The sequence below is a fragment of the Arachis duranensis genome, chromosome 1, assembly GCF_000817695.3.
Source record: "Arachis duranensis cultivar V14167 chromosome 1, aradu.V14167.gnm2.J7QH, whole genome shotgun sequence".
In the NCBI taxonomy this organism is placed as follows: domain Eukaryota; kingdom Viridiplantae; phylum Streptophyta; class Magnoliopsida; order Fabales; family Fabaceae; genus Arachis; species Arachis duranensis.
Window position 1 is genome coordinate 22106254 of NC_029772.3, and position 21152 is coordinate 22127405.

At 31.4% G+C, this 21152-nt stretch overlaps 1 protein-coding gene across 1 annotated transcript in view; it reads right to left on the bottom strand.

The window, feature by feature from the left end:
- LOC110275033 (uncharacterized) overlaps positions 1-2445 on the bottom strand; it is a 5371-nt gene extending 2926 nt beyond the window's left edge. The window contains exons 1-9 of the mRNA XM_021130536.2: positions 2166-2445; positions 1955-2054; positions 1379-1500; positions 1190-1274; positions 995-1106; positions 781-811; positions 637-704; positions 355-534; positions 168-248 (exon numbers count right to left, since the gene is read on the bottom strand). Coding sequence (XP_020986195.2) covers positions 168-248; positions 355-534; positions 637-704; positions 781-811; positions 995-1106; positions 1190-1274; positions 1379-1500; positions 1955-2054; positions 2166-2445 — 1059 coding nt within the window. The remainder of the gene's footprint in view (positions 1-167; positions 249-354; positions 535-636; positions 705-780; positions 812-994; positions 1107-1189; positions 1275-1378; positions 1501-1954; positions 2055-2165) is intronic.
- Positions 2446-21152: the final 18707 nt, after the last annotated feature.

Consider the following 21152-nt stretch of genomic DNA (forward strand, 5'->3'; position numbering starts at 1 on the left):
TGGCAGCAACTTCATTGGAGAATTCAAGCAACAAATTCTGTACAAAATACCACGTTAAATTAAAGACTTCTTTCTAATCTTTGATTTTATCTCACTAATATCTTTTGAATAAAATTAAGATCTAATTTTGAGAGAACAAAAAAAAAATATATTTTTTGAACAAATACCTTAGCACCTTTTACTTTCTCCCCTTCAATGATTGAGGATGTTTTTGAAATTGGAAGCAAACCACCGGTGTAGTCAACATCCTAAAATTATAATTAATTATTAATTATAAATTAGATACTACTAATGACCAAGGAAGCAAAAAATAAATTAATTTTTAATAGAAAATACACTTATAATTATACTCACAATTTGAATAGGGTGAGCCTCTTTGAATTTATTTATGAGGTCCACATTATCAGTCATCTTCTTAACTTTATAAGAAGGTGAAAAATGTGGATTATCAGATATTTGAACTTCAACGATGAAGAGAAAGGTCTTATCAATTAGGTTGAGCAAAAGTGTAGGTGTATCCGATAGATCTCCTTTCTGCAGGGTATTACATAATATATTAATAATAAATAATATAAAAATTACCAATAAAAATATCTTCACTAATATTTTTAGAAATAAATATTGGTTAGATCTTACCAATAGAAGTGGATCAAGTATCTCTACACAGCTCTTTCCCAAAATTTGTTTTGCCTCCTTGTCAAAGACTACAAAACATGCACAGTCAGAATCATCAATGACACCAAGCTTTATTCGAAAGTTTTTGTAAAAGCATATGTGGACCTGTTGCATTCACATTGGCCGTACCACCAGTCTGGAGTATCCATAATATGACTTATAGTATCCAAGACAATACAAATAGAATTCTGGAAAAAAAAATGATTTAAATTCCCTAAATTTGGTGAATTTTTTAAATAAATAAGATGAATAAATAAAAATAATCTATGTACAACGGATTTCAATTATTTTTTTCTCCATTTTTTAAAAAAAAAATTACCGTTTCGAATTCTTTTAACTGCTCGATGGTTTTGCCTTGATAAATTTTTAAGAATGCAGCCTCATTTGGAATTCCGCCGATGTTACCTCTAGATTCTTCAAATCTTACAAAGCTTGATAAATAAAGTTAAAAAAAAATTATGTTAGATAACACACACATAGTATGGAACTAAAGAATTAAAAAGAAAATACCCACCTATTTTTAAATTGGATGACAGTTGTATCTTCAAGATTGAAGAACATCTTTGTGCCATACATGGAATTTTGTAAAACAATCTTTTCTGAAAAATTTATTTTAATACAAAATGAGTAAAAATTCACATAAACAATAAGTAAAAGCTCACATATAAAAATATATTGTTAAAAAAATATGGATAAATATTACCGTTAAATAACTTCACTCTAACAAACTGTAAGACGACAACAGCTCCATCCTTATTGCCAGATCCCAGAAAAGCATTTAATTCATGTGCATAGTTGCCAAAAAGTGCACACTCCATTATTTTTCTATATCAAATAGAATGTTTAATGTTAAAAAAGTAACTACCAATAAAATAATATCAAATTATATATATTTTATATTTTTAAAATTTAAAATTTAATAATAAAATTAAAATATCAAATACAATTTAAAAAATTAATAATTAATTAATTATTTTAAATTTGTAACAAATAAACCGCGGAAAGAATGCTTTTTATTATTTTTTTTTAAATTTGAATCTTTTTTTTTTAAATCAATCCGAAGTGATTTTTTTTAAAAAAATTTAAATTTAAATAATTAGACGTTTAAAAACGGTGGCTTTGAATCTAAAACATTTTAACTAAGCTTAATGTTAGTTAAGATACATTTGTTACTTATTAATATTAATAAAAATATTTATAATAAAATAAGTTAAAATAATAATTTAAAAAGATGAGATTAGCAAAATTTGTATATTTATAAAAATAAATAGATAATTACCCATCATCAATCTCTAATTCGATAACAGTATATTTGGTAGATTTGCCATTCTTTTCAAGAGTCTTCTCATTCCCAATTCCAGCAAGATATCCAACAACATCTGAAATGATTTAAAATAAAAAAATTATTGTCAATAAATTTGTTAAAAAAAACGCAGAATAAATTATCAATAAAATAAATAATTATACTTTTTCTAAAATAATAAACTTACCAACTAAATAGGTGCAATCATACCCAGGAGCATTGAGAGTGTCAAAACTCACAAACTTAAATTCATATCGTGGGATACTCGACGATTCTGGAAGTCTGTGCACATCAGTACGTTGGTTTAAATTAACAACGTATTCATGATGTGTAGTCTTGAAGTAACCCTTATTGAGTCCAACACCAAAATATCTTATTTGGTAAGATATTCCTTCCTCCAGCAAATTCACGAATCGAGACACAAAAGCCTTCTTAACTGAGGCGTGTATTTTTTTGTCCATAACCATATCACTCGTATACGTACACATAAATTGTCGATTGTAGGATTGATGTCAGCAATTTTGTGAATACCAGCCATTAGAATAAATAGAGAGATTTTAGATATATGTAAAGAAAGGGATTGATGTACTTTAAATTGTGGTGCTTTACATCTCTCGTAACTTATACTTTTATAGTTGCATCATAACTAATATTTTTTAAATTTGGTTGACTTTAATTTAAAATTTAAAAAATAACAAACTAAATAAAACAACCAAAACTTAAATTTTAAAAATAACAACTTAAACAAATTATAATTTAAAAATTCTAACATAACGTAAATTTTATAATAATATAATAATATAATAATATTAGCACGTAACAATCGAAGAATAATTAACGTAAATTTTTTTAAAACTCTAAATTTCTTTAAAAAAATTTATGTAGCTGCAATTTAAAAAAAAATTAAAATTTTAAAAAATAATGCTAAAAAGAATTAACAGATATTTAAAAAATAGTGTTATAATATAAAAAAGAACAACCTAAGTAAAATCTAAATAAAATTAAAAAAATAACAATTTAAATAAAATAATTTGAAATTTAAAAAATAACAACCTAACTAAAACAACCCAAACAAATAAAATAATTTAAAATTTAAAAAATAACAACCTATGTAAAACAACCCAAACTTAAAATTTGAAAATAACAACTTAAGCAAATAATAATTTATAATTTATAAATATAAATCTAAAAATTTCTAGTCACGACACGTAAGCAAATAAACTCCCAGACTTAACGTATGAGCGCCATATCAGCAAATTGGCTCCCTATTTGTATTACTATAAAGATATTGCCACAAATTTTTGGAACCACCAAAAAAGAGCAAGCTTTGAAAATCAACCTCACACGTTTATCGCAGCTTCCCACCTGCTCAAAATTAAATGGTAGATGTGAAGATGTCTCTTATTTCCCCGAATACGTCATGAGCCACGCCACAATTACTAGAATTAAAAACTTCGGAAAATGAAATGAGACCCCGACATGAAACATCTTCTATATCTCCTAACACCTAAAGCATACTCCTATCATATATTATAGCGACTAATTACTACTCCTAAAACATATTATTGTGTTAAAATATATAATTGAATTTCAATTCACGTAACTCAATTTTTGAATTAAACATAATAACTATTTAAACCTCTTACGTTTTTTTTTTCTGAGATTTCAATCAAATCAGATTAGTATAAATTAATTACTGATGAATGACATAATAAAAAAATTAATAAAACAACTGAGAAGAAAAAAATCATTAAAATATTTTCGCGATAGTTCTTTTAATAAACTACAGTAAAATTGAGGACACTTTACATGTATAAAATTGTGCGCAAGCAGTCATTCTTTTGGGTGATTATAGATTATCATTTATCTAACTTTTATTATTTATCGACTATGTTATATGTACACTAAAATATTGAAATATAAATATATATTAAAAATAAATTAAATCACACATATATTTATATACAAATATATTAATAGCTAATTTTAGTGTACAAATAGTATTTTTTATTATTTATGTAATCTCTAACTTATATTTTGGTTGATTAGATTATTTACGTAGTCATTTATGTAAGGTTAAATGATGAGATGAACGTATGTAAAAGAAACAATATGATGATTAAATTATCATTTATGTAATCTCAAATTTATATTTTGGTTTAGGTTATTTACCTAGTCATTTATGTAGGGTTTTAAATGATGATATGAACATAAATGAAGCAATAACAAACGGAACCAAATGATAATATTAAGACATTATTTCAAGTACATGTGGATAATGTTTTAAAGCGGAGTGAAAACAGAGCAAGGTGAAATACTATAGATACGATGGAAAAAGAACATAACAAATCTAAGCATATGGTGGCCAAAAATCTTCTAGAACAGAAGTGAATCTCATTCTATATATAGACGTTAAATACCATCATTATAGGTATACACCATGAACATAAGTTGCCCAATTGAGTTGTAAGTGGGTACAACAAGCCATGGCATGCCAACATGGGTAAACAGTCGTGCTTTTGCTCCCTTAATGATATTCTATATGAGCCAAGTGAATAATTATTTGTAAAACTCGTCTCTACCATTGTAAATTTAGAGTGTTAGACCTATCGTACAAAGTTATTATGAAGAATTTCAAATTCCTTCTCTTGCACTCTATAGCTTTGATCAAAGCTTGATAAAATTGGTGGCATATCTCCAATTATGCCTCGGCCTCTACTCTCTTGCAAACAAATAGTTCAACCAACCTAATATACATGGACTTGACTAACAAAGTGATTGGAAGATTCTGTGTCTTTCAGAACAAAATTAACATATTCAAATATGTTTGTGGTCATATGTCTAAATTTTTTTCCAGTGTCTTGATATTGGATTCACTTATCGATCGTATTCGATTTTGATAACCCATTCACACATAGTCGGGTCATCAATCTTTAGTAGGTCAAAGCAATAGTCAAATTCAAGTTTTGTGTTAGCATAAGAAGCATTCACAAGTAGCCTCTTTGCATTCTCACCCTTAAAACTTAAAGTAAAGTTTATTGCAACATAACACGCACCTAATGGGAGCCAACCACAATTAGAAGCCTCTAAAGCAGCCTTAATCCCATTGTGTTTGTTAGATATAAGAAGAATATCCTACCTGAAATGTTAGTGATGGCAAAGATTGGATCCACGATTCTTCGTTTTCTCCCTCAAAAGTGCAAAAGCCACGGGAATGATGTTGGAACTCCCTTCCTACTTAACTACTAGAAGTAGTGTACTCCCATATTTGTTGTACAAGTGAGTTTTATTAATACTGACAAGAGTTGTCTACTTGACCTCCAACTTTGAATGAAGAAGTCTTTAGCACTGCAATTTCGCAGTCATAGTTAGCTGCATGCCTATAACCCAACTTGGCAACTTGTTGTAAAACTCCTTACAATCTCTATAAATATGTGCAATTGCCTTCTACTTTTTCAACTAAACCTCCCTATAACCATAATTTGTCTTTGTTGCATTTTGCAACACCTTCACTGTGAAAACAGTATTAGCCCTAACCACCAAAAAGATGAAAATACAAATCACATGATAATCAAGTTGATTGTGATCGCTAGATATCTTGGTTGCCAAATATGTGCGAGGTCCATTATACTTTCTGACCTCCCAAGTACCCTTTCTCCGACGAAGTGTAATCCAAATTAACCAACTGCAACCTTTTTCAAATTTCTTGCACTTCCTATAGTAGTTGATGTTATTTGATTCCAACATTCTGTACTCAACTCTACGATGGATGCTATAACTCTTGACACTAAGTACAACTTTTGCTTTACTTTAAAAGGATTCCAATTTGGAACTCAGTTGGAGTGCTTTGTGACATGCAAGATCTGTCCCCCAAATATAGATTCTACAACAAAAAATATTTGTTGTGTAATCGCCTCCAAGTTTAGAGAGAAAAAATGTGACAGTATTGTTGTATTCTAGAGCTTGATGGACCTCCTGTAGGGTTGGAGTGCTCCTTATATCATCGTCGCTATCCCTAATATCATGGCTGGATCTTCGTCCAAATCATCTTCTCGTAGTGCCTCTTCAATTGGTTTTGGTTCTCTATCCTCTGTAGAAGAAAGGACCATATGAGGAGAAGATGTCATTGCAATTGCAAGTTCACAAAGGAACAATTATCTCCCACATTACGAACACCCTCATTGTCATGGTTTGAATCAGCTGTAAAAGAAGAAGATGTCACTAATGTTGGACCTCATGCAACCACAATCATTAAACTCGAAGCTCTCTTCAAACTAACAAATTGTGGATTCAGAGCTTATCCTTTAGAATTTACAATCACATCCTCAAGCTTGGTATACAACTCAATGGTTCTCACCTTTAAAAATTTTTTCTAGCAGTGAAACAACACTTGTAGATCTTCATCACTTTCTCTCACAAATGAATCATATTTTACAAAATCTAACACAACAAAAATTGGTATACTGTAAAATAATTTTTTCACCAGTTTGATTCCATACATTTTAAGTTTCTGTAATGTGTTGGTTTGTAGTCAGTGAAAATACTTGATTGACAGATAAAGACACATGTTTGATCCTTGTTAGTGAACTCTATTTTCCCTTTAATTTTTTTCTTAATCTTTCCTTTGTGGTGCATAAGAAAGCTTTTATCATTAGACATTGTATTTAGCCACTCCATAACACACTTAAATTCAAACCATATTTCTAGACCCATGTGATACATTAATTTATTGTTCCCTCAAACAAATCACAAATTTGTTCATAATTCGTTGGAGGGAGGTATAACAAGATCCTCTCTAATAACTCGGGAGTGTCTCACACGAATGATGCGTGAGCATCTTATACCCTTTTTCATAGCATTTTCTAGTTGTTTTTAGTTAGATTTTATTAATTTTTATCATGTTTTAGTGAAAAATTCATCTTTGGATGCTACTTTGAGTTTTTGTGTCATTTTTATGATTTCAGGTAAATTTTGGGCGAGTTTGGAAGAATTTTGTTCAGAGACGAAGAAAGGATAGTAGATACTATCAATCTTGACCTCTGTGCATTCGAATGAGCCTATCTTGAGCTATAGAGGTCCAATTGATGTGGTCTCAATGGTGTTGGAAAGATAACTTCTAGAGCTTTCCAGTAATATATAATAGTCTATACTTTTCTTCTAGAATGATTGCCAAAACTGGCGTTAAACACCAAGCCTGGGCATTTAACGCCCAAAAAGGACCAACCTCTCAAGTTGAACGCCCAAAACTGGCGTTCAACACCAGCCAGAGATCAGAAGCCAGCGAATTCACCCCCCTCTCCAAGTTGAACGCCCAGAACCTGAGTTGAACGCCTGGCATCAACCCAAACACTCACCAAGTGGACCCCAAAGTGAATTTTAGCACTCTTTAGGCTTTTCTTATTTTATTTTTGTAATTCTTAAATTAATTTAATATCTTTTAGGTTTAGTATTCACTATTTAAAGAGGAGATCACTTATGATTAGAGAGGATCATCAGACACATTATTTTACATCTTTTTCTCTGTTTTTTCTGTAAAGTATGAGTAACTAAACCTTTTGATTAAGATTAAGAGCTCTGCTTATTCCTATGGATTAATATTATTACTCTTCTCTTTTAGTTAATGTTTGATTCAATTCTAAGGTGTTGTTTTGGTTCTTAATCCAATGAATTTGGGGTGAAACGGAAGTATGACCCCTGATTCTATATGAGCTTTTTGTGATACTCTGATTAAGGTCGCTTGAGCTGCAGCTTGAAAACACTCCTCCTAAACTGAGGGTTACCTGCGACTGATTGGGATATGTGACATGAAATCATGTTAGTTTTGGGTAGCTAAGGTTTTTGTGGTGCTAAACTAGAATTCTAAGCTTCACCTCGTTCGAATTGAATGACTACTGACCCTGGCTTTTGATGAGAATCAGAGGAGATTAATTTGCCAAAGAATTGGAGTTTAATCATTTACAGTTTGTCATGGAATGAATCATTCGTTATTAAAATAGTCAGTAAGAAGTATTAATTCGAAAAGATAAACATCTCCGAACTCTTAAATACTTCTATATATTATCTCTTTAACAATCTTTAATTACTTTTTTTTTTACTTTTTTGTTTTATGCGCCTACAACAACAATTTTCTTCACTTTTCGTCTGACTAAGTCCAACAAAACAACATAGTTTGTTTCAGCAGCTACATCTCAAACTATATGTTTTTTTCTAATTTGTTTCAAGCTCCAACGAGTTGCATACATATGTCAAAAGATAGAAATGTAACCTATTGAAGTGAAATTAAAACAATTGAAAAAAGAATTTCACCTTATTTTAAGTATGTAAAATTGTAAATTGTCCTAAAATTTATGTCAATAAAACCTAAATGTCGTGATTTGAATTATTTTTTTTTTGTTTTAAAATAGGAGTAGTGGATAACTCATAAATTTAAATATACAACTATATGCTATATTATACACAAAAAATCAATTATCAAATTAATTATTTGTATAAATTATATATTAAAAATAAATTAAATAATATATGTATTTATATATAAATACATAATAATTTATTTAGTATTTGATTTTTTTGTATGTATATAATATCTTATCTAAACATGATGATGAGAAATAAGATGACATTATCCCAAAAAAAAAAAAAATCCTAATAACATGTTTACCTCCATTATAATCATTTTCACATGACTATTTTATTGTTTAAACCCAAATTGCCATCTATCGTAGTCGTCATGGTCGTCGTCATCAACATCTTCATCTTCATCTAATCCCTCCTTCAACGCACTCCATCTGTTGCCCCCAAAACATCTCACATTGATATTATATTGGTGGGTCGTTGGGAGAGGACACAGTAAGAAAGTTACGTGGAAAAAATATTGCTATACTACGCTTGAATACTTTTGCCTGGTAGTTGTAAAACAAGATTAATAATTGAACTAGTCATAAGTCAATTTGTTCCTTCACCAAGACAATTTTTTTTTCTTTTAATGTTTCTCAAAAAATAAAACTTAAATAACTACTCCATTTTGGAATAGTTACTTTATTTGTATCAGAATTATTAGGATATTTATATATTTATTAGCATGACATTATACTCATATTAATAATAATATATTATTTATTTATTATGTTTATGAAAAATTCGCATAACAAAACATACAAAACTTTTCCTCTAGTCTCCTCTCTTTCTAACAATTTGCATCATTAGTTTGGAGTTTTCAACATAATAGTAGTGGTATTTCTTATGTGGAAAATTAAAAGGCCAACATTCATCTCAATGAAAATTAAACGAGAAGGAAATAAGTTGAAAACTTGATTGCATTGAAAACAAACTAAATATTCATATCCATATATTTAAAACCTAATAAGAGATTAAGAGTTAGTCTAGTAGAAATTACACAAGATTTAGATAAAATGGTTTCAATCGTTTAAAGTCATCTTAAAGATGAGACGTATTGCTTACTCTATTTTAAATTCCGAAAGTTTATTTACTTTTTTACTACATAAATTTTACTAATAAAAAAATGTAAGAAATATTATATATACTAATATTGCGTGGATATGTTTTTATATTTTTTATTTTGTTATTAAAAGTTATTAAGGAGAAGTGAAAAAATAAAAATATTTATTTTTTATCCTATAAAAGGTATATATATAAACTAATACAAATATAACTTTTTTAGAATTATATATATATTGATGATACCAAATATGTAAACTTATTTCGCTTTCAATTTGACATAATCCATTATCAAAGGAAAAATTATAACATTTGGATCTATATTTCATTTACGAAACATGATTTTATATTATCTTCCTGTTTCAGTGCTCGTTACCTGTAAGTAAACAAACGTAGACTTAATTACCGAGTCCCAAATTAATTCATGACATATGTTCTCTTGTTTTGTACTTTATGAACTAAAACATATATAATTATTTATATTTAATTCTTTTAATTTATTATTATATCTAGTCATTGTTGTTGTCTTGATGGGAAGCAATGTGGTTCTATAATTAATTTTGATATCATCCATAATTTTATATGTATAATATATATCTATAATTTTAAAACATAATATCTATAATCAATGAATTGGTGTTAATTTATTATTTATTATTTTAATTTACATACAGGTCAAAAATTAATAATTTTGAAAGTTTCTGAACTTTAATAATAAAGACTAATCAAATTTAAGATGTTTTTATTTTTTATAAAATATATTGAGATAATTTGAGATTTTTTTAGGATTAAAAATATCAGAATTTAAATTTTTTATTTGAAAAAAAATTATAGAATTGTAAATATAATAATGAAAGAGACTTTTTTAAAATTTGGTTCATGATAAATTTAAAATTGATTTTTGATCAAATTAAATGAGAGAACATAATTATAAAAAAATAAATTGTCAATTAAATTATAAAAAAATAATTTATATTCTTTTCTCAATACAAATATTGTTATTCATCTATTTTATTTATTATTTATAATATTTTGGCTACCGCATTATTCTAACCAATGTTTATCACAAACGTGGAGTAATTGTTACACTACCTTCCCATGAAAGAAAATAAATGTCACTTTACCTAACATGCATCAACCATTAATTATATCATAGTTGTTGTCCGGTTGAATTCAACTATACCATATAAACTAACGTACGGATGTAACATTTTGGTTTTGAGTTTGCATACTCGAGTTTACTCTAACTTTATTTTGTAGGATTGAATTTGATTAAAATTGGATTCATATCCACGTGATTTATATTTAGCAAGTTAATATCAAAATTGGTTATGACAAAACAAATTTCGTTTGAATAATTTTTTAAAGTACTTATATGTGTAAAATTACTAAAAAAACATAGAACTATATTTTTAATCATTACTCTTCATTTATTTTAATATAGTACTTATACTTTTTACTAAAATTATGTTATTTAAAGATAAATAGAAAAATCTTCCAAAATAATATTAAAGTATGTAAAAAAATATTTTGAGTTAATTTTTTATCTTTGTAGTAAGAAGAATAAAGTAGGTGAAAGAAGAATTAACTACAACAATAAATCTTTTGGTAGATAAAAAGGACAATATTGGTAAAAAAAAATTGCAATCATAATTTTTCAATGAACTATTTTAAAAGCAAAATTGGTTGAACGTGTGTTTGAAAGCAAAAATCCATTCACGTTCATTGAATATAGAAATGCTGAACAAAACTTGCATAGTCAAAGCATTCCAATCCACATTTACAATGCATAACGTGAAAACAACACACAATATATATTATAAAAAAAATATCCATTCACTCACACTTGAAAAACATAGTTAAAAATAAAAAATTAAAACTTTAAATAAAGGTCATGTTTTTTTGTTATAGAGACGCTTTAGTAGGAGATGTCTATTCAGTTGTTGTCTATTCTCAAAGATTACGCTTAATTTTCTGTACCAAAAATTACAACTTTAACGTTTGAGAATAGACTGCATTTTTTAAATGATGCTGTTCAGGACCAAAGGTTAGACTTTTCACCTTTATAAGATACACTTATCTTTGCTACTGCATCACCTTTATAGCGGCCTATTCTCAAAGGCTACGCTTTTCTGTATCAAAAGCTATATTTTTGGCGTTTAAAATAGGATGCGCTTTTCAAGTGATGCGTTTGAAGACCAAAGGCTACGCTTTTCATCACTTATGCTTACCAGAATGCTATTGCATCACTTTAGAAACGTAACAACATTGTATACCTATAGCTACTCTATATAAGCATAGTCTTATGTCCCTCACTTTTCTTATATTCTAATATTTTTTACTAAAACCTAATATGTAGTAATATAATTATATATATAATCTTGTATTTTTAATTAAATTAGTCAAATATTATAAAATAAAAATAAATACACAATAATACTATATAATATTCTTCAAATAATAAAAATTATCCTTAAACAAATATATTTATAATGAACCAAAAGTATTGAGATGATCATAATTTTAAATATTTATATATCTCACATTAAATAAAAAGAAGATAAGTAAAATTAAATTAACTTTTACAAAATGAATAAAGTTACCCCTCAGCAAATCTATAATACACTGTTTTTTATATAATTGTAAACAATTAACAACAAAAGTTTTTGTAAACAAAAATATACTAGTCCAACAACTTAGGCCCTTTATCAATTAGTTCTTTCTTTGCCTCTCTAGCATTAGCCTTCTACCGAATATACTCATTGTTATCTATCTAGAAACAAAATAAAAGGACACTTAGCATAAAGAAGTGTGACATTTTGTACCAAACTACAAGGGTTCTTAAATCAAAATCATGAATTCTAGGTAGTTGGCTGTGTAAAATCAATTGCAGGAAATAGATGTTGCACAAATATAGAGCAACACCAGAATCCGTATTCTATGATAAATCTAGAATCAGCAACAGAAAAAAATTATCATCAACTAAACAATTAAGCAATCTGAACTAATAGTGAATTATGAACAAGAACTATTACTAGATCAACATAATGTTGTAATTAAGGTTAAGTACTTTTTTCATCTCTAAGGTCTTAGTTCAAAATCAAAATTGTCCCCGACCTTTTTTTCGTATTAAAATTATCCTCAACATTTTAAAACGTTATAAAATCGTCCTTTTGCCCATCAACAACATTTTTCTGACTATTTCGCCCTTAAAAAAAACCAAAAATCACTATCACACCTATGCATCATCTTCATCATCCTTATCACCTTTTGTCCATAACTTCTGCATCATCTTCATCATCCTTAGGCATCTCTCTCCCTCTCCCTCTTCTTTTTCTCATGGCCATCACCACTGCCACCATAACTATCACACCTTCTTTCTCTCTAAATCACTATCACCCACCCACAAACTAAACTCAGCAACAGCAACAATAAATTTAGCAACAAATTCAGCAAATTTAGCAACATTAACACACTTTCAGCAACAGTAACAACAAAATGAACAACAGCAACAACAACATCCACAAAATAAATCAACAAAAATTTTAAATTTAACAACAATTCAGCAATCATCAACTGCAACTTCAGATCCAAATTCAGGAGCAACAGAAATTAAACAAATTTAAAAAGAAAGAAATGATATTTATCCGTTTATGTTCTTCAGAAATAAAAAAATTAAAAAAAGAAAGAACAAAAAAAAGAGGGATTCATGATGACAAACTTGAAGATGCTTCTATCGATCCCTCCACCCTCTGCTCTCCACCTTTTCACCTCTCACAACTGACCTCACTCCTCCTACCCCCATCGATCCCCATGGAAAGAGGTGAGCTTCAGGAAGCAAAATATAGAATCAGAGAAGCAGAACAGGAAGAAGAATAGATATGAATCTGGAAGGAGGCGCGATGTGGCAAGAAGGCAAAACGGATGCACAACACTGTAGGAGGCAGAATGGAGGTGTGGCACTGCGAGATGAAGAACGCATGCCGGCGCTGCGAGAGAAAGAGCGCGACAAAGAAGGAGTCGGCACCAAATAAGAGTCAGAGGACATGGTTGTCGTTGAGGACTAAGAAGAGGTCGAGATCACTGAGAAAGTGGTCGTCGTGGGATATGAGGAAGGCCAATGTCAATGGAGGAAGGGTTGAGGTTGGTGGAAAGGGATAAGAAGGTGGAGAAGGAGATGGGGACAGAGATGATACGGTGGCAAAAAGAAAGAGAAGAAGAATTGAGATTGTGGTTGGGAGGGAGGGTTTCAAAGAAAGGGGTAGGAGGAAGGGTAGGAAGAAGGGGATGAGTGGGAAGAAAGGGAAGAGATACGGAGACAAGGTGCGGAGGAGGGGGGTTGGGGTTATTTTTGTTTTTTAATATTATTTTTATTAATTTTAAGCGTAATTTGGTCAAGAAAATGAAAATAAAGTAGAAAAGAACGATTTTATAATGTTTTGTAACATTGAGGATGATTTTAATAAGGAAAAAAGGTGGGGACGATTTTGATTTTCACCCAAGACGTTAGGGACAAAAAAAGTACTTAACCCTTATAATTATCACTACATTGTTAACATTAATCAACCAACTTCTCCTTTTATAATTAATCAGAGCCAAGAAGATAGTAATCATTACCAACTTCCACTGTCTCACATAAGGATTTAAAATGATCTTTATGCCCAAAATATCCATCTCAAACCATCCTGATTGTAATATCAGATTAATAGCAGCAATCTGCCAAAAATAAAATAAAATAAAATGAAGGAAAACATATATCCATTTTTATAATTTTATTAGAGATGGTAATATATTTGTTCATACCTCAATACATGTGCGAATTATAGTGGTACTTCCACAGATTGTAGAGGTGCCAAAATAGATAATCCTTTCTCATGTAGTTCTGCAACCTCATGCACTTTTGCGTCAAATAAAAACTGAAAATAGAGAAAATACAATGCCAAAAGATAGATACTAATTAGCAACATTGACAAACTTGACAATGGAATTAAAATAAATGAGCACTAAATTTTAGCAATCCCAATTATTTATACTCTAACTATATCATAATTGTTAATTGAGCGGGTAATATAATATAATTTGAAATACTAACAACAGAAACAGCTGAAAATACTTCTCCAAAAGGACTTTGTACAACAGTAACAAAGGCATACTTTGGGACAACTGGGGTAAGAACAAGTGCAGGATTTTGGGAGAATGCAGTAGTTTTCGAAGTCATCTCTACCTTGGCAGCATTTTGATATAGGACAAGAGCAACTGAAATAGCTCCTCCTTCTCTGTTTACTGCACTTTGATCTGGAATAAGAACAGCAGCTACTCCATTTATAACTACTTGATTTGGAAAATGAGAAGCAGTTACTCCCTTTATAGAAATTTGATGATAGAGTGGGACACAAGTAGCAACATAACCATTTTGATAAGGAGCAATTGATGGAGGGAAGACAATTGCAGCTGTAGCAACTGCATGGCCTACAACAGTGATACAAACAAAATTAGGAATCTCTCAGAGTTTCAATCTTGAAAGCTAAACAACATTAACCTACTATTTATATGTGAAAATCAAAGATAGAAAGGCATATTTACGACAACAACATTGAAGAGTGTAATAGGATTAAGGTTAATAATCCAGTACAGTACTATAATTAATAGTCAAGAATTAAATGCTGAAGTAGGTTAGGAAATTACCATTAATTTAGAATGTCATGAGACGCTTTTTTGAATTCAACAAAACCAAATTATATACGCATTGAGAAACCTAAGCAATGTGCATTAAGAGATCCAAAATTTTCATTAAGAAAATCATACCCAGAAAAACTAACAATAGAGAAAAATATCATCAAAGCAAGAAATTCTATCAAGACAAGGGACATTGATATCCAATTACAGTGCAACCTCTATTGGATTTATTTTCTAAATTAAAGTCATGTGAGCATATATGGAATTATAGTGATTGATCATCACCATAAACAAGGAAGAAAGTATTGTCTCCACTACACTTCTTAACCTTCCCTAATGTCAATCTTTAACGTGATTGAGATTTTAAAACTTGAAACATATAAGCCCATTTGTACTAAAAATAAATCAAAGCTCATAAAAATAACTAAAAAGAAAACATAAACACAAGAAACAAAAGAAGACATGAGAAACAAAATGTAACCTACATTGCTTCTCACATCTTTAATCCAGGGATGTTTTTATCAAACAAATAAGTGACAAAACAAAATATTAGAAATCGATTTTCTCAAAGTGGTTTTACATAAGAGTATATTCGATACATAAATCACTGTAGAACAAGTATGGTTTCACTCATTTAACATATAATCAGGCAAAATACAGGGGAAGAGAAAAAATGGAAGCTTACTAGAGACAAAGGGAGCCATAGCAAAGAGCGGAGAGTAAGCTTAACAGAAGTGCACAAAACCAAAATTGTATAAAATCGGAATTTGGGAATTACAGTAAACAGAATTATAGAAAATAGAATTACAGCAACCAGAAGTGCCCTAAACCAGAAACTAGAAACCTGACTTGCAGAATGGAAGTTGCAGTGAATAGAACAATATAATTTTACCTGAATTATATGATGACTCCAATAATAGATCAATTTTATGAATTGATTTTCAGTTACTTGCGTGGGTCGATTTTTTACTATATCTTCAATATTATCATAGGAAACAAAGTGCTTCTGCTTAATCTTTCTTTTGAACCGCTTCCAAGCATCCCGAATTACTTGCATCATCCACTTTTTTCCACTAGCTGGGAGGATAAACTTGGTTTGCATGATATGAAGTATGTGTTATAAGTACTTTCATAAATTAAAAAAATCCATTGAAGACATTATTATTCTTATGGAAGACATGACAACAAAAATACTGGAAACATGAAGAGCTCCCATCCAAAATTTTTCTCATCCATGCATAGACTTTTAGAACAGTTTTTATGTGTGCAGCCAATAGAATTTAACTCCACAATTTTTTAGGCATTAAATTCAATAAGATAAAGCACAAACCACAAACCCTAATATTGAAGAGTGTATAAACCACAAAGGTGAAATCTTCGCTTTCCAAGAGCAGATCTTGCACGCTGAACAAGGTGCATCACGTTTTGTATTTATAAAGTAAAAATTCCTAAAACGGGTAAGAACATCATCCTTTACAGGGTTCTCAGCAGGGTAAAAATTCTAAATAGAGATGATGTAAAGACTACACGAACCCACTAGGCAATTCTAAAACTTTAGCAGACAAGATCCAAGCCTAAGGTCCTCTATAAATCCCGACAGGGTAAATAGAAACTAAATCTCAACTAATTAATAATCTCAGATTCCCAATTTCCTCTTAATACAAGTCAACAATTCTCTCAGTATCATAATAATTCAGTTTCATTTATTCAATATCATTTCCTCTTAATACAAGTCATTAATCTTACCAGTGATCTCAATTTTTAACCCAGAGCAAGTGAGACAAGGCCACGATCCTTGCTACCCAAGCAACTCATTTTCAATTGTCCAATCATTCCATCATTACCATTGCATCAATAATCAACCTTCAGCGTCACCACCGCCAGCATGAGGGTTATGCAATCATAGACAAAAAATACAAGGAATATGTAGATAGTGCTAACAGATAAAACATTTAGGTCAAGTAGCATATAGATATATTTAATCAAGAAGGCACACCAAGTACAAGATACACACTAAAACAATACATAGCAAATGATGCATGTCTTCCCCATGGCCAATGAGCTCATCTGTTGGTTATACAGGCAGATCTGACATGTCCGGTAGCTAACCCGGATGTTGTCTCTCTATACGAAGGGAATCCTCAACCTTCCAAGAGGGAATTCTCAACCTCATAATAAGAGAGCTGTAATGTAACGATAGAGAATCCTCAACCTAAATCGTTTACACCACAGTCAGAAATTGAATTGAATAGAATCTTCAACCTTCTCCATTTAATTCCCTGATGTAGCAAGGGAGGAAATTTTCAACCCATTTTCCACCATAACAAGAGAGAGAATCCTCAATCTCAACTTGTTTATCACAGTAAGTGAGAGAATCATCAATATCGACTCACCTTTCTGTGAGTGGGACAATGCCACCGTCCTCACATTGTAAATCACTATACTTTCTCAATTATAATCACAATACGAGAGAGGGAACCTCAACCTCAACTCGCCTATTCATTCCGGGATATAGTGTCCGTCACACTTTTCAATGATAATCTCGTCATAATCCCCATTCACGTATATAAAGTATAACCCGGAGGGAATCCTCAACCTCCCCAATCCGTCATCAATTTACCAAGCTTAGGTTCACTAATCCCCATCCTTCATCAATTATCAGTAACTTAGACTCATAATTCATTTCTCAATTTAATTCCGTATTCAATCAATTCGTTAATCATTTGTTCTCATCATACCTTACTCAATCATCATCATCTATTGATATCATAATTACCCTCATCATACCTTAATCATAATCAATCATCATCATCCCTCAATATCATGGTGCGCAAAATTAGAACTCGCACAACTTTACCGGTAAGTGCACCGGGTTGTCCAAGTAATATCTCAAGTGAGTGAGGATCAATCCCACGAGGATTGTTGGATTGAGAAGCAATAGTTATTTTGTTGGACTTAGTCAGGCAAAAAACAAAGAGAGTTGTTGTTGTTGAATTCGCATGAAACAAGAAAGGAAAGAAAAGCAATTAAAGAATGGTAAAGAGATAATATATGAAAGCAGTTAAGGCCTCAGAGGTGCTTATCTTTCCGGATTAATACTTCTTACTCACTATTCCAACAATGAGTGATTCATTCCATGGAAAACCATTAGTGATTAAAGCCTAATGTCATAGTGAGTTAATCTCCCCTGATCTTACTAAAACGCCACAGACAAGGTCAATTCTTTCAGATTAGAGGATGAAGCTTAGAAATCTAGTTTAGCACCACAAAACCTCAATTACCCAATGCTAACCGGATTATATGTCACATATCTAATTAGCCTAGATAAATTGCGATTTAGGTGGCGTGCTTTCAAGTTGTAGCCCAAGCGAGATAACTCTGTCGAGAATCATAAGTGCTCATGTAGAATAAGGTTTCAAACTATCGTTCCACCCCAGATTTATAATATTAAGAAAGAAAATAACACCTTAGAATGGAATCAAACATTAATTGAAATAGAAAAGTAATGATATTAATCCATAAAAATAAATAGAGCTCCTAACCTTAACCAGGAGGTTTAGTTACTCATGCTTTACAAAAATAAAAGAAGATTTGAAGTAATCTCTCTCTGTGAATGTTTCTGAATATTTATAAACCTAGGTAATCTTCTCTTTAAAAAGTAAAAGCAAACCCTAAAAGATGTTAATTTCAACCGATCCCAAAATTCAATTGGAGGGATCTCTTGGGGAGGCTCAGGTGCCTTCCTTTTAGGATGATCCTCTGGTATCTTTGAGCTTTCCATCACCTGCTTGGTACATCTCATGGGGGATTATTTGGTAGACTTCTGCCTCATTCCCCATCATGATCCAGTGAACCATCACAACTCTCTGAATAGTGACTTCAGAGTGGTTACTGGTAGGAAGTATAGAACGTCCAATGAAGTCTAGCCATCCTCTAGCAATTGGCTTGAGGTTCATTCTTTTCAGCTGGTTTGGCTTACCTTTTTTATCCTCAATCCATTGAGTTCTGGGTAGGCAGATGTCCTCTAAGACTTGATCCAGCTTAGGGTTGGCTACCACCCTTCTATTGTAGGAATCAGGGTCATCCCTTTGTAAGGGTAATTTAAGGATCTCTCTCACTCTATCCAGATGAAAGTAGATGATCTTTCCCCTGACTATAGTGTGAAAAGTATGGAATGTTGTTCCATCTTTCTTTTGCTTATCTGTCATCCACAGATTTGCATAGAATTCATGGATCATGTTGAATCCAATAGTGATCTTAGGATTGGCTAGAATCCCCCAGCCTCTCTTTCGAATTTACTCTTGAATCTCCGGGTATTCCTCTTCTCCTAATTCGAACCTGACCTCAGGGATCACTGGCCTCTTACTCATTATTTTGTGATAATGTTCTTCATGTTGCTTGGTGTAGAATCTAATAGGTTTGAAAATAACTGTTGGGTCATCTTCTTTCTAGTTTCTTAGAGCAGTCTTGCCACTTCTTGGAGCCATGGGATTCGAATCTCAATGAGAGAAAATGGCTCCTTTCACACCAAAATTAAAAAGGTTTACTCATCCTCAAGCAAAAGGTAAGAAAAGAAGAAGAAGAAAGTGAAGGAAGCAAGAATAGAAGAAGAGAATTCGCGGAGGGGGAGGGATTGTCGAATTAAATCTTAAAAGAAAGATAAAAAAGTTTTGAAAAAGATAGAAAAAGATAAGTAGTTAAACTTGAAAGATATGAAAAAGATATAAAAGATAAGATAAGAAGTAAGAAAAAGATTTTAAAATTAAATAAAAGATATGAACAAGAATTACTAAAGATAAGAAAAGATTTTGAAAGAATTTCAAAACTAGTTGAAAAAGATATGAGATTTTGGAAAATATTTGAAAAGATTTGAAAATATTTTAAATTTAAAATCAATTTGAATTTGAAATTTTTGAGAAAGAATTGATTGAAAAGTCATGGGATTTCAAAATTAAAATTTAAAAAGATAGGTCGAATGAAAAAGATAAGGTTTGAAAATTACCTCCCTTACTGTCTTGATGGCATTTAAATGCCCAGAATGGCTGCATTCTGGCATTTAACGCTGCTGCCTCTGCTTGCTGGGCGTTGAACGCTCAGAATGGCACCTGTTCCGAGGGTTACCTGAAACTAGAGGTCGATCTCGGATGAGATCTTTTATGCTGATCGGAGCTACTGAGTCTGATCTTACGGAGGTGTTTAGAGTCGCGGTGTCCGACGTGTGAGACTTGGTGATAATGCTGATCCTAAATCCCATGAGGGTGGGGGGTACCTGGGACTCCGATGCTTAAGTTAGCAAGGGTATTAAGCAGGTATTGAGTAGAATCAGAGTATGAGTTATACCTGGATGCTCCAGTGTATTTATAATGGCGTAGAGTGACCTTCTTAGATAAGATAAGTTAGTTATCTTATCTTATCTTTATCTTCCAGCGAGGTCATCTTATCTTTTAAGGGAACCGCCTTTATCTCTATAGGCTTGGGCCGCCCTTGGATTCGGGTTTTGTTCCTCTGCTTGGGCCCTTTTATTGGGCTTTCTTGTGACTTGGCTGAGCTCTTTAAGAAGAGGTCGGGTCATCCTGACCGGAAGAAGTCGGTCGCTTTGTCTGTAGAACATCCCGGGTCGGACACCTCGACCCAGGGTATGAACAGTGCCCCTGCTCGAGCTTGGTCTTTTATCTGGCGGTCGAGTCTTGGTTTTAGGACTTTGAGCCTTCTCGGGTAAAGCCGAACTCGAGCATTTTATCGCTTTATCTTTCGTAGAGCTCTTTCTTGAATGCGGAACGTTTCTGTTCCGTTTCTTCTGAAAGTGCACACTTTTGCCTTTTAGCGTTTTCCTTGGGAATGTGCGAGGGTTTTTAATGCCCCCATTAATTTGTTCCATTTCTCTTGATTTTTCTCTTTTCAAATTTTTGTATCTAAGAGACGGTTTTGCTTTCCCTGTAACTTCCCTTTTCTTTCGCCGTTTCCTGTTCTGCACTTCTCGTCTCTCTGTGAAGCTTTGGCCTTCGCTTGGTGCTTCTGCTTTGTGATCGATTCTCTACTA